This window comes from Condylura cristata, unplaced genomic scaffold (assembly GCF_000260355.1).
Source record: "Condylura cristata isolate star-nosed mole 26May11 unplaced genomic scaffold, ConCri1.0 scaffold00031, whole genome shotgun sequence".
Lineage (NCBI taxonomy): Eukaryota > Metazoa > Chordata > Mammalia > Eulipotyphla > Talpidae > Condylura > Condylura cristata.
In genome coordinates, this window is record NW_004567132.1 from 2,205,674 (window position 1) to 2,217,532 (window position 11,859).

At 39.1% G+C, this 11,859-nt stretch overlaps 1 protein-coding gene across 1 annotated transcript in view; it reads left to right on the forward strand.

Moving 5' to 3' along the window:
* Positions 1-11,859, forward strand: part of EML6 (echinoderm microtubule associated protein like 6) — a 269,788-nt gene that overhangs the window by 203,517 nt on the left and 54,412 nt on the right. The window contains exons 22-24 of the mRNA XM_004691400.2: positions 3,088-3,240; positions 3,415-3,546; positions 9,524-9,612. Coding sequence (XP_004691457.1) covers positions 3,088-3,240; positions 3,415-3,546; positions 9,524-9,612 — 374 coding nt within the window. The remainder of the gene's footprint in view (positions 1-3,087; positions 3,241-3,414; positions 3,547-9,523; positions 9,613-11,859) is intronic.

Sequence of the window (11,859 nt, forward strand, 5' to 3'; positions counted from 1 at the left end):
ATATATATATATATATATATATATACATATATGTATCAAACTCTTAAATGCACTAGAATTAAGATATGTATCAAGAAATACAAACCAGCAATCATTTATTAAGTAGCTTTTATGTGTCAAGTGCTGCTGAACCCACAATTGCCAGACCCATTGCTAGTGTTAGAGATGACAAGATTTGAGTTGAATCCTAGCAAAGGATGATCTAGTCAAATTAGGTAATGTGAGAAGAGTCTAAAAGCACAGCTGTTTATAAGACAGTGGCAAGGGTGAAGAGAAATGACCAGAGATAGTGCAGTACTATGTGGCGCTAGTACTATAGCAGCTCTGGGTCTCAGGGGCAAAAGGAAGAAGAAATTGCTAGAATCTCGAAAGGTGAGAGCTATGGAGATGGCTGCTTGATGGTGCTTTGAATATCACCTGGGACACTCAACCAGCATGCAGTGACCCCAGCGGGGGGTTATCCAGGAGGTTAGTATCCAACCCTTTATCTCCTCCAAACTCAGGCATGTGCTTTTCCTTGACCAAACCCACTCAGAAGCAAAAGGGCACAGGAGCCCATTGATGCAGTTTGTGCAGGTCCCTCCTGACATGTAGCAGAGTGGAAAGTGAGGTTGGAAAAGCAAACCAAAGAAACCTGGCCCAAAACTAGTACTGTGGGGGCTCAGAGGAAGGCATTTGTCAGGAGGAAACATAAAAGCTGAGGGTCAAAGATTTCTTGTAGTTCTTAAGATTAGAAAGGATAAAATTGTGGTCTGGCCCAGAATTATTTGTGCTTAGCTCTTTTATAAACAGAAAGACATGGTGAGTGTTTTCTAGAAAGATAAATGTATAAAAAGATGTCAAGCCTGTACTACAACAATGACAATGACTTATGTTATCTAGTCAGTGACTCTGCCAGCACTTTCCACAGAGTAAGGCCATTATCGTTACTATTTACAGATTAGGAAACTGAGGTGCAGGAAACTTAAGGTTGCCCCAAATCTGACAGTTGGTAATTGATGGCAGTGATCAGACCTAAGGAGTGAGCCTTCCAGGAATGGCCTGTGGCCACAACGTGATCTTCCTCCTCAAATGTAAGGACTCTCTTTATACTGCACTTGAGCCTTACTATGCCATGGAGGAAGTGTTCGAACCTGACACTGACTCCATAACCCTTGGTCTTAACCACTGCAGTGTTGATTCATTTGCCCACTAACTTATATCAGAGAAACAATAGGCTTATTCCTCACTGAGTGAATTCAGAGTACAACTACTAAATACCTTAGATAGAATGATCATGTGACCATATATCTTGTCCAGGTATAATTAATAACTCTCCTTTTCAGTCTCAGAAGTATCCTGGTGCTTACAATAAAAAATTTGTGTTTAACCTAATCTTGATGGTTCTCTTCAAGGGCAGATTTGTCTCTTTTGTTCTCTCAGCACTAGCAATGTATTTGACTCATTCCAGGTAAATAAATGCTTGCTAGTTAAATGAATGATATAATTTAGAGGAGTCAATTTAAAGTTACTGCTATGAGCATAACTTTCAATGTGCTTGGGATAGTGACAGAAGGGTGTATATGAAGCACAACTGAAATGTCTTGGTTCAAGACTGCATGATGGCTCCACGCCTGGTCTGTGCTTCCTATAGTATTGATGATAAGAATGGGGGTCTTTCTATTAAACATACCCTTCCCAGGGACCACACTCCTCATTCAGAAATGTCTTCCTATGACCCTATGGAGCAGAGAAGCCCCTAGTCCTGTCTTTTTTTTTTTTTTTTTTTAAGATTTATTTGTACATACAGAACTGGGGTACAGGCCAGAGTTGCAGGGGCATTGAGAGGATTCGCCAGAGACAGAATGGAGAGCAGAACAGGAAGATCAACGTAGTACACTGCTAAGGGGAGCAGCGAGCAGGTCAGGAGAGGTCTGCCACACCATGTGGTCACCTCCGGGGCCAGGATTGAACTCATGCTGAAGTGGTTTTAGCTTCTCAGAGCTGTGCTTTAACCTCCTGGGCAACCTGGGAGGGCCCCCTAGTCCTGTCTTAAGAGCACATAAAGTCAGCCTAGGGCTGATTAGTTTTACAGATCCAACAAAAATTTTGTCCATACTGCATTTTTCTCATCAAGAAGAGGAACAAGATTTTCACCTCTATAATTATGCATTTTGATCCATTGATCTGAGAATTTGAGTGACTATGAGTAAAATAATGTTCTCTAAACTAAGTCTTGTTTGTAAGGCATGAAATATCAAAAGTTTCTAGAAATGATATTACTGCACTCCTATTCTTTTGCATATCTCTTCTCTTGAAACCAAAGATAATGGATTTTATTAATCCATTACTCCTTTCCCACACTTATTCACATTATAATTCAAATTATAAATACATTTTTAACATTATTATTTTAGTCCTTGGAAGAAATGTTTTGATTGTGAAGTTTTAGATCTCTCACAAGTAGTGTTAAAGACACAGTAACATATCCACACATAGTGAACACATACAAATTTCTCCATATCTTCATTTGGTTTGTTTGATAGTAAAGTCATGGGTAATAACCATGTTCTTTGTGAATTCTTTTTTAAAAAACATTTTACTGAAGAAACATTATATAGGTTTAGGCATGCAGCATACAACTCTCCTCTATATGATACTTTGTTCACCTCTGAAAATCTAATTCCCTCTTTCACTGTACCTTTGCCCTCTTTCCCCCTTCCCTTGTAATGATCAATGTTTTGTTCTTAGGCTTTTAAGAATTTTTTGTTTTGTTTTGTTCATTAGTTTTGTTTCTTGATCTTCCACATATGGATGCAGTCATATAGTATTTGTCTTTCTTTGTATGACTTATTACACTAAGCATAATGCACCCTAGGTCAGGACTTCATCTTTTCTTTTTCTTTGGTGGTTGCATAGTATTCCACATCTTCTTCATCAGCCACCTGCCTGTATATAGTCCCTTAGGTTGTTCCAGTTTTTGGCTATTGTAAATAATGCTGCGATTGGCATAGTGGTGCATATATATCTTCAAAATAGTGTTTTTGCATTCGTTAGTTAGAAATAGGATGACTGCATCATGTGGAATTTTGTTTTTAATGTGTGTAGGTGGGAGATGCTGTGCCTTTTCCCCTGATGGTAAAGCCTTAGCAGTGGGTTTGAATGATGGGAGTTTCCTGGTGGTAAATGCAGACACTGTTGAAGACATGGTCTCCTTCCACCATAGAAAAGAAATGATTTCTGATATTAAATTTTCAAAAGGTGAGGATGACAGCAAAAGGTGAGAATTTTTTAAATGATTTAAAATAATTATAATAGTGGACTAGTTAGAGTATTTCCTTGATTTTTTTCCTCATTTAAAAAATGTTAAATCCCTAGAAGTAAATTCCTATGTAGGTTGTTCTAGTGTTAACTAAAGCACTTCTTTCTTTATAGATACAGGAAAATACCTTGCCGTGGCATCCCATGATAACTTTGTGGACATTTACAATGTCCTTACGAGCAAAAGGGTTGGCATCTGTAAAGGTGCTTCTAGTTATATTACACACATCGACTGGGACTCTCGAGGTAAAGTATGTTCGGGTTTTTAAAGCATATACATTTTTTTTGAAAAGCCAATGTCCACTCACATATTGTTTCCAGAGAGAATGGTAGTTGAGTTTTAGGGGAAAAAAAGGGAGAAGCCTACACTGACGTATATAACTAATTTTATAGCTCATAGGTGTAACTGCTGTTAACATTGTATTTTCTCCATCATTTATATTATTATTATTATAACTATTATTAGTATTAGTTCCAATCAGTGAATTTTAAGACTCCTAAAGGTACTAGATACTTTCTGTTATCATACTACCTCGTCTTTGGGTTTGGCGTGCTCTGGACACACCTTGCATTCTTTCCCACCATGGTGCACTCACCACCAAATCACCCATAGTCCACCATGGCCCATTGTGTTTCCCTCTGTCTTTGTTCTCTTTCCTCCCTATCCCTCTTCAACCCCCCTCCCCACGCTACACCCCCCCCACCTCAAGGTGGGTCACTTTTCAAGTCTTCACAGGGATGGTTGATGTTAGAATCTGTGATAGGCATTTGGGAATGGGCAGGGCCCCAGATTTCACAAACTGTTAGTTCCCTATGGTAGAAAGGCACCAGCTGAATGGCGTCTCTGAGGAGAGTGCTCCCAGGGGAACTTTCACATGAATCTTGAAAGGTGGGCAAAAATGTATCATTTGGAGAAGTCAAAAAAGAACAAACCAAGCAAAAGGATTGTGATATGCAAAGATGTGGAGGTGGGAAGAACAGAAAGTTAAGAGACAGTGAGTGATGCCCAGGGACTGAAAATGTGGCGGGAGGAGAGATGCAGAGACAGAGGCAGAGGAACTTTTATGACCTGCTAAGAAGTTTAACACTGAACCTGTCCTACAAGTATTAGTTATCTAGGAGACTAAGCATGGGGCCTCCCCTGCATCCCAGAGCAAGTTAGCCTGAAGGTAGAAAGTGGCTAACGTGATTTGGGCCTCAGCAAAAAAGAGGTTGATAACAGCAATATCAGAACATTTTATTTCAAATGTTTTATTTCTTGAAAAAGTGGCCAAAGACTGATACTCCTGCAGGCATGTCTTAGGGAAAAAAAAATAGAACAGTCAAGGTCAGCCTTATACATAGGTAAAGTAGAATATGGTCAGTTTTATTTAGAACTCAACAGACACAACACACTCATACAAGCTGTATTAGGGAATGGAGACCATGAGAAAATGGGATATATCTATATGTTTAGAAAGGAAGTTTTGATTCGAAGGATTAATTTTTTTTAAAGATTTATTTATTTGTGCATACAGAACTGGGGTACAGGTCAGAGGCTCAGGGGCGGCGAGAGGCCCCACCAGAGACAGAGCGGGGAACAGAACAGGCAGATCGACGAAGTACACTGCTGAGGGGAGCAGCGGGCGGGCCAGGAGAGGTCTGCCACGCCATGTGGTCACCTCCTGGGCAGATGGGGATCGAACTCATGCGGAAGTGGCTTTAGCTTCTTAGTGCAGTGCTTTAACCCGCTGCGCCACCAGGGAGGGCCGGATTAATTTTTTTAACTAAAAAATTTTTTCTTAGTTGAAGTCACACTGCATTGTAAATTATTACCAGTTTCCGGTGTATATCATTAAAAGTCAACATGTTATATATTACTAAGTGTATGGTCACCCCATATACATAAAAAATTTGCCTTTTTAACAATTTTACCATCAGTGGCATCAAATTCATTCATACTGTTGTGTAACTATCACCACCATCTATCTCTAGAACTCAGTATACTTATAAAGCTGAAACTCTATACCATTATATAGTTCCCCCTTCCTTCTCCCTCAGCCCCAGCAACCATTGGTCTGTATGAACTTGACCAATCTAGGTGCTCCATATAAGAGGAATCATACAGTATGTCTTTTTGTAACTGGCTCTTTCACTTAGCTTGTTTTCCTCAAGGTTTATCCCTATTGTAATATGCATCAGAACTTCTTTTTAAGATTTCATGAGACTCCATTGTATGTAAACACCATCCTTTGTTTATCCATCCATCCTTTGATGGCTGCTTTCACCTATGGCTATTGTGAATAATGCTGCTGTGGACACTGTGTGACATTCTTTGGTGTGTGATATTCTACGAGAAGTAGATGTTGGAGCCAATGAAATCACTATTTTTAATTTTTTGAGGTGCTGCCATGCCATCTACCATGGTCACTGTACCACTTTGCGTTCTTAGCAGCATGCTTCTGGGATTCTAACTTCCCCACTTCTTACCACTTGTGTTTATTTTTGATAGTTGCCATGCTAAGAGGTATGAAGTAGTATCTTACTGTAGTTTGATTTGTATTTAGGAGGACAGTCTTTTTTCTTCCTGAAATTGTATAGGTCCTGTGTCAAATTCTAGGAATATAAGTTAAGTCCAATTGGAAAGGCTCTGTGGGTTGCCATCATGGAGAAGGCCTTCCCTGAACCCATCAACTTGCTGGGACAGAGGCAACCTCTCTGTTTTTCCCTGATTTCACCCATAGCTAGCCTCCATGGCCCAGCTGGCACTCCAGGTGATGGAGGAGGCACCCTCGAGTAAGGAGGCTGAGGTGTGTAAAATGTCACTTTGCTTCATCCTAAGTGGCCCTTGCAGTCAGAAAAGAACCAGACCAAATAGTTTCCATGACTGCACTGGGAATAGAAAAGAAAAGAATATGTTTTATTTTTAGGGAGGAATTATACCACCTGCAGTATGAGAGCTCGTAGGCCCATGAATCTTCCCTAATTTAACCCCAACTTCATTACCATTAGACATGTGTTGTATTGATGTTCTTGTGCTCCTCGTATCCCAGTTCCCAAAACGCATGATTTTGAAAATGTGCCATGCTGCTCAAAAACAGCCTAGCTTTTCACAGCATGACCTTGAGGGTCTGGCATGGGAGAGAGCAGAATTTAGGAGCAGGATCCGTCTCATTCCTTTGATCTTGTCAAAAACAGTGAACGCATTTGCCAAAGCCTGGTGGTTCGTCAGGGGCCAGCTGCCATGCCCAGCAGCCCTTCGTGTCCATGGCAACCATAAGTCCTATGAAGCCAATAAAGCACATCAGGCTTTTGTAGGAATGTCAGATACTTCTGACTAAGATCTCCTGTAGAGAATGCTTGAAAAATAAAGTGTGTCTCTGTGTGTATGTAGATGTATACAGAAAGTTAAAACATAGAAGGACATTTCCTTGGTACTACTAGTTCATTTCTAGAACTATCAGGACTTCAAAATCTTTTACCAGTTAACAGTGTGAACCATCATAGGCCATTACATTCCTGGTTTTATTGGTCTGATGTGTTTGGTACAGCTAGTACCAATTTAAGAATTAATCTAATTTATAAATTATACAGCAGCTGGGATCATGTGCATGAATCATTTGTGCCTTATAAAGATCCATGCACCTGCAAGAGGTGTAGTTTGTGATACCTGCTAGTAATGATGACATCTCACTCACTTCTCATATTCGTTTAAGCAAAACTTACACAGTACACAAAATTCTGCTTTACTAGAAACAAAGTAAAACTCCGAGGATTCTGAGATAATAGGTTTTCTACTACTCAGGAGCAACCATATATGGGTTATACAAACATTGTGCTATATTGTTGCTGCCCCTGTTCTCCGAATAGTTTAGTGGTTATATGTTATCTAGCAGTTGGCAACAGAAAAATCAGCGATGACCTAAGTATTTCCTCTGGGCTTAAAAGAAGAAAAAAGTGTCATAACAACAATGAAGAAAATTAGGGGGTTAAGAGAGAACACACCCCAGATACAATTTCCCAGATACAAGAATAGTTGGGATTAGAGAAAAATATTGTACATATTCTTGGTTATAAAACATTAAGGATGAATTTATTGAAGAGCTATAAGAATATCTCCTACTATACAGAGTGGGAAGCAGTACCCTTAAAGAGCTGGCATTAGGCATAAACTGGACATCACCTAGAAACCAGGCAGGCAGCTCCTCTCCTGACTTCCTCACCCTTGCGGCTGTCATTTCAGTGTCCACTGATCTCCTAACTCTGGTGTCCACTTCTGGTCCCTCTCTCTGTCCAAGCAGGTTTCCCCTAATTCATTGGCAGGTGCCAATAGACTGTAGCTCCATACTACTACCCTCGGTCCCCAAGGCCACATCTAGTCCCAACAAAGCACCATTTGATTCAGTTCCCTAGATTCCAATTTCCTAGGAGAGAGAATTTGATTGCCTAGTCCAGTCCCATCCTGACCCATCCCATTGTCTGCCTCCAGATGACAGGCAGGAGCACAGCACTGGGTGGGGGACAGTTCTCAGGAAAGGGCAGGGGCTGGGTGGGTACCCAGAGTGTCTATGGGTCTGCTCAACACTTAAGTGTTTGTTTATTGTGTTTGGACTTTCTTATATCGTGTAATCATTAAATATCACACTAAACTATCTCAATCGTTTCTGGTTTATTTATATTTTAGGTAATGCATGATCACTGACACTATGGTATAAAGTTAGCTTTGGGGGTCTTATTGTAATCACAGTCTTTTGAGTTCTCAGTCTCATGGTCAAAAATCATCTAAAATTAGCTACACTGAAGTAAGGTTTTCATTGAGTCCTTTAATCCTTTTTCCAACATCCTTTGTGGTCACTCTTGAGAATCCAACATGCTTGGTGATCGCTCTTGAAAATCCTAAAACTATGCTTGCAGATATATTTAGTTCATTAGAAAATTACTGTTTGCTCCTTTTTTTATAATGCTAAATATTCTTTCCTCATATTCATGTTGTGTATATTCAGCCACAAAGTAAGGGAAAAAGTGTTCATTTCAGAATAAATATTTTCAACTCCATTTGTTCCTCAGAACCAAGGCAAAAGCTCCATTATTGTTAGAATCAATTAGTATTTGCAGTTGAGAAACAAGAGAACCTTATTAACTAGTAATTTGGAAGTCCATCTATAACTTTTAAAGTTCAGCCCAACTAGATTAGATCTAAGTAGCACCCAGTTAAACCTTAAAGAACATGACAGAATGCAGAGTTCTTATTTTGATGTTTATTTTCCTAAGAAGAATATTTCAGAACTACAAGATGAACATAGTTTTGGGAGAGTGGTGGGGAGAAAGTTATTTTTTGTCTATACCCTGGCTTACTTACAGATGAAATATTAGGACATCTGAGGCTTACTTCAGAATAATCTGAGGGGACAAGTGGAAGTTCATGAGACAAGGTTGGCCCTTTGCTAGTCACTGTTGAAGCTGACATTGAAGATATGGGACTTCTTCATCCTATTATTTCCATATATAATTGAAAATTTCCATTATTAAAAAATGCCAGGAAGTATACATTTTGAATCATCTAAATTTCAACTCATAAATGTAATCCTTTATGCAATGGTAAGAGAATTAGGAAATCTACTTTTTCAGCATCAATCAAAACGAATCTAAGATATTAAATTTAAATCAGGCTAAAAGACTATTTTTGCTCTTCATTTTGTTTTAGGGAAGCCTTGGATTTCTTTACAAAAAGTTAGTTGGATGGGAATGTGCACATTTATAGTTTGTTTTGTGTATCTTTTTCTTCCTATATCTAAATTTTACGGGGAAAATTTAGAATTTAGACCTGGGAGTTCTTACAAGGTTCACATTTCTGATGCCATAATTCTTGCAAATGCAGTTTGCTTTTAAATTACCTATCTGAACTAGGAGACAATGGGGAAAAGAATTTTATAAGTTTTGTCAGGCTTTGGAAAACCACTTATTTTCAGTGCAACAGAGTAAAACATAGCAAGTTGATTACTCCATTTTTGAGGAATGTTCAAAGATGTTATAAGGTCCATTTTCAAAAAAAATACTCGCTTTGGGATTTGTATCATGCCATATAATTGCCTTTTCATATACTTCTGAATAATTCAATATATTTCCTCAGTTTATGGGACTTTGGTTAAAATCAATCAAAATAGTTACAACCATACTTATTACTTCATAATGAAAAAATATATGCAGAGGTTAATTGTCTCTCTCTTTCATTCTTTCATGCCAGGAAAATTACTACAGGTTAATTCGGGTGCCAAAGAGCAACTCTTTTTTGAAGCTCCAAGAGGCAAGCGTCACATAATAAGACCTTCAGAGGTAATAATCATACACTCCACTTTTAAAAAAAAAAAACAATTATTATTTTTTAAAAGGTTTATTTATTTATGCTTACAGAACTGGGGACAGGCCAGCGGTGTGGCAGGGAGAGGATTCACCAAAGACAGAGTGGGAAACAGAACAGGCAGATCTACTGAAATACACCACTGAGGGGAGCAGCGGATGGGTCAGGATAGGTCTGCCACACCATGTGGGTCAGTGGCTTCTCTCAGTGGCTTCTGAGAGCTTCATAGTGCAGTGCTTTAACTTGTTGTGCCACCAGGGAAAGCCCCATGCACTCAGCTTTTTAAAAAGTATTTTATCAAGGTTTATTATGTACCTTTTAACAAATACTGTTCATTTTCATACACTAATATTGATTACATTTAGGACCTTTAAGCTTGGTCATTTCTTAAGTCTGTTTGCTTAATCTATTTCCTACTTTCTGAGGACATATGGATTTACTATACCACGGATGTAGCAATGTGAGTTGGCATCCTATTTCATCTTTTTCCTGCCAAGATAATGACTAAGCTAACAATTTCATCATTACATGTCATTTTTTCCATTTGACATATCTTGCACAAACTTTTATGCACATAAACTTTGGAAACATACTTTGTCAATGTTTATTGTCTAGAATAATAATATCTTTTGCAACAATAGGAGAAATTATTTTTCAAAACAAAAACTATCCACAATCTGACCATCCTAACATATCAGACTCTTTTCTCCATGTTCTTAGCCACAGATATAATTTGTTAATTAGTAGTAGAAAGCACAGCCTGGTTAAAAATGTGGAATCTATGATAATGCCCTCGTAGAAGCTCATGGAAGCTCAGCAATCCAGTGCTTTTACGTGATGACCTTGATGACTGAAAGGTCATTGCCCAATTAAATACAGAAAGCATCCTCTTCAGGCCAGGAGACAATCTGACTCACGTATTGTCTGTGTAACCTTTGATTAGAAAAAAAAAAGGAAATATTGGTTCCTCTGGGGAAAAGTGACTAAAAATACACTGCTGGGGATGAGCGTACAGCTCTCTCTAGCTTCAGTCTGCCAGTAATAGAATCTCAGAATTGTGAAGTACTTCAGAGGAATTTGGACACGTGTTCACTCATAATCTTTGTTTTCAAAGGAAGTATATGCTCAGTCCACAAGAAACACAAGTTGCTATAGGTGATGGCATGGTATTTAATAGAACTGTACTGATCAGTTTATCTTATTCCCCAGTTCCAATTCACTTATCTCCAATCAGTCTTCATTTTAAGGTTCTTTTTTTTTTTTTTTAAGATTTATTTACTTATGCTTACAGTGAGAAGATTCACCAGAGACAGAATGGGGAGCAGAGCAGGCAGAGGTACTGAAACACACTGCTGAGGGGAGCAGCGGACAGGTCAGGAGAGGTCTGCCGCGCCATGTAGTTCTGCTCCCGGGCTGAGGATTGAACTCGTGCTGCAGTGGCTTCTGAGAGCTTCATAGTGCAGAGCATTAGCCTGTTGTGCCACCAGGGAGAGCCCTCATTTTAAGGCTTTAATACAAAGAAATATTTATAGCCTTGGGTGAGATATATTTTTAATTATAGCATCGCTCTCTGAATATCTGTTGAATGTGCTAGGCACTTTATCTACCTGTATTTTAATCCTCAATACAACTTTGCACGACACTTGTCAATCTCATTTGGTAGATAGAAAAAGGAAAGTTCTAAGAGTAAGAGGATCATGCAGTTGTAATTTCAATCTAGAGTGGTCAACATGTGACCCATATGGTCTCTTGGGTTTCTCCTGTGTATTAAAAGGTTATTTGCATCACTTCACCTGGATTTTCCCCTTCCTTTTAGGGGCCCAAGACAAGTGTACTAAAGTAAGGTGCAGTTTGACTAAATGGCAGACAATGTATGAGACCAATTTGGCACAGTAGAGAATTATAATGTAAAAGAATACACAGTGGAGGGAAACTGATGCCTTAAGGCTTCCCAAGTGCATCTCTTGGCTCTGAAGAATTCATTTGTCACTCTGTGGCACACATTTGTTATTCCAGTGGCTGTTCTCTGCTGCTGTTGATTGGGGGGTCCCCTCCTGCTGGTGTTTGCTCCCCTTGGGCTCCCAGTGTTGCCACTGACAGAACCAAAGGGAAGGTCATTGTTTAAATCACCAGTCATCTCCTGTATTGTCAGACCCTTCAACAGAATATGAAGGATTTTGGAAGTTCTTTCTTTCTTTCTTTCTTTCTTTCTTTCTTTCTTT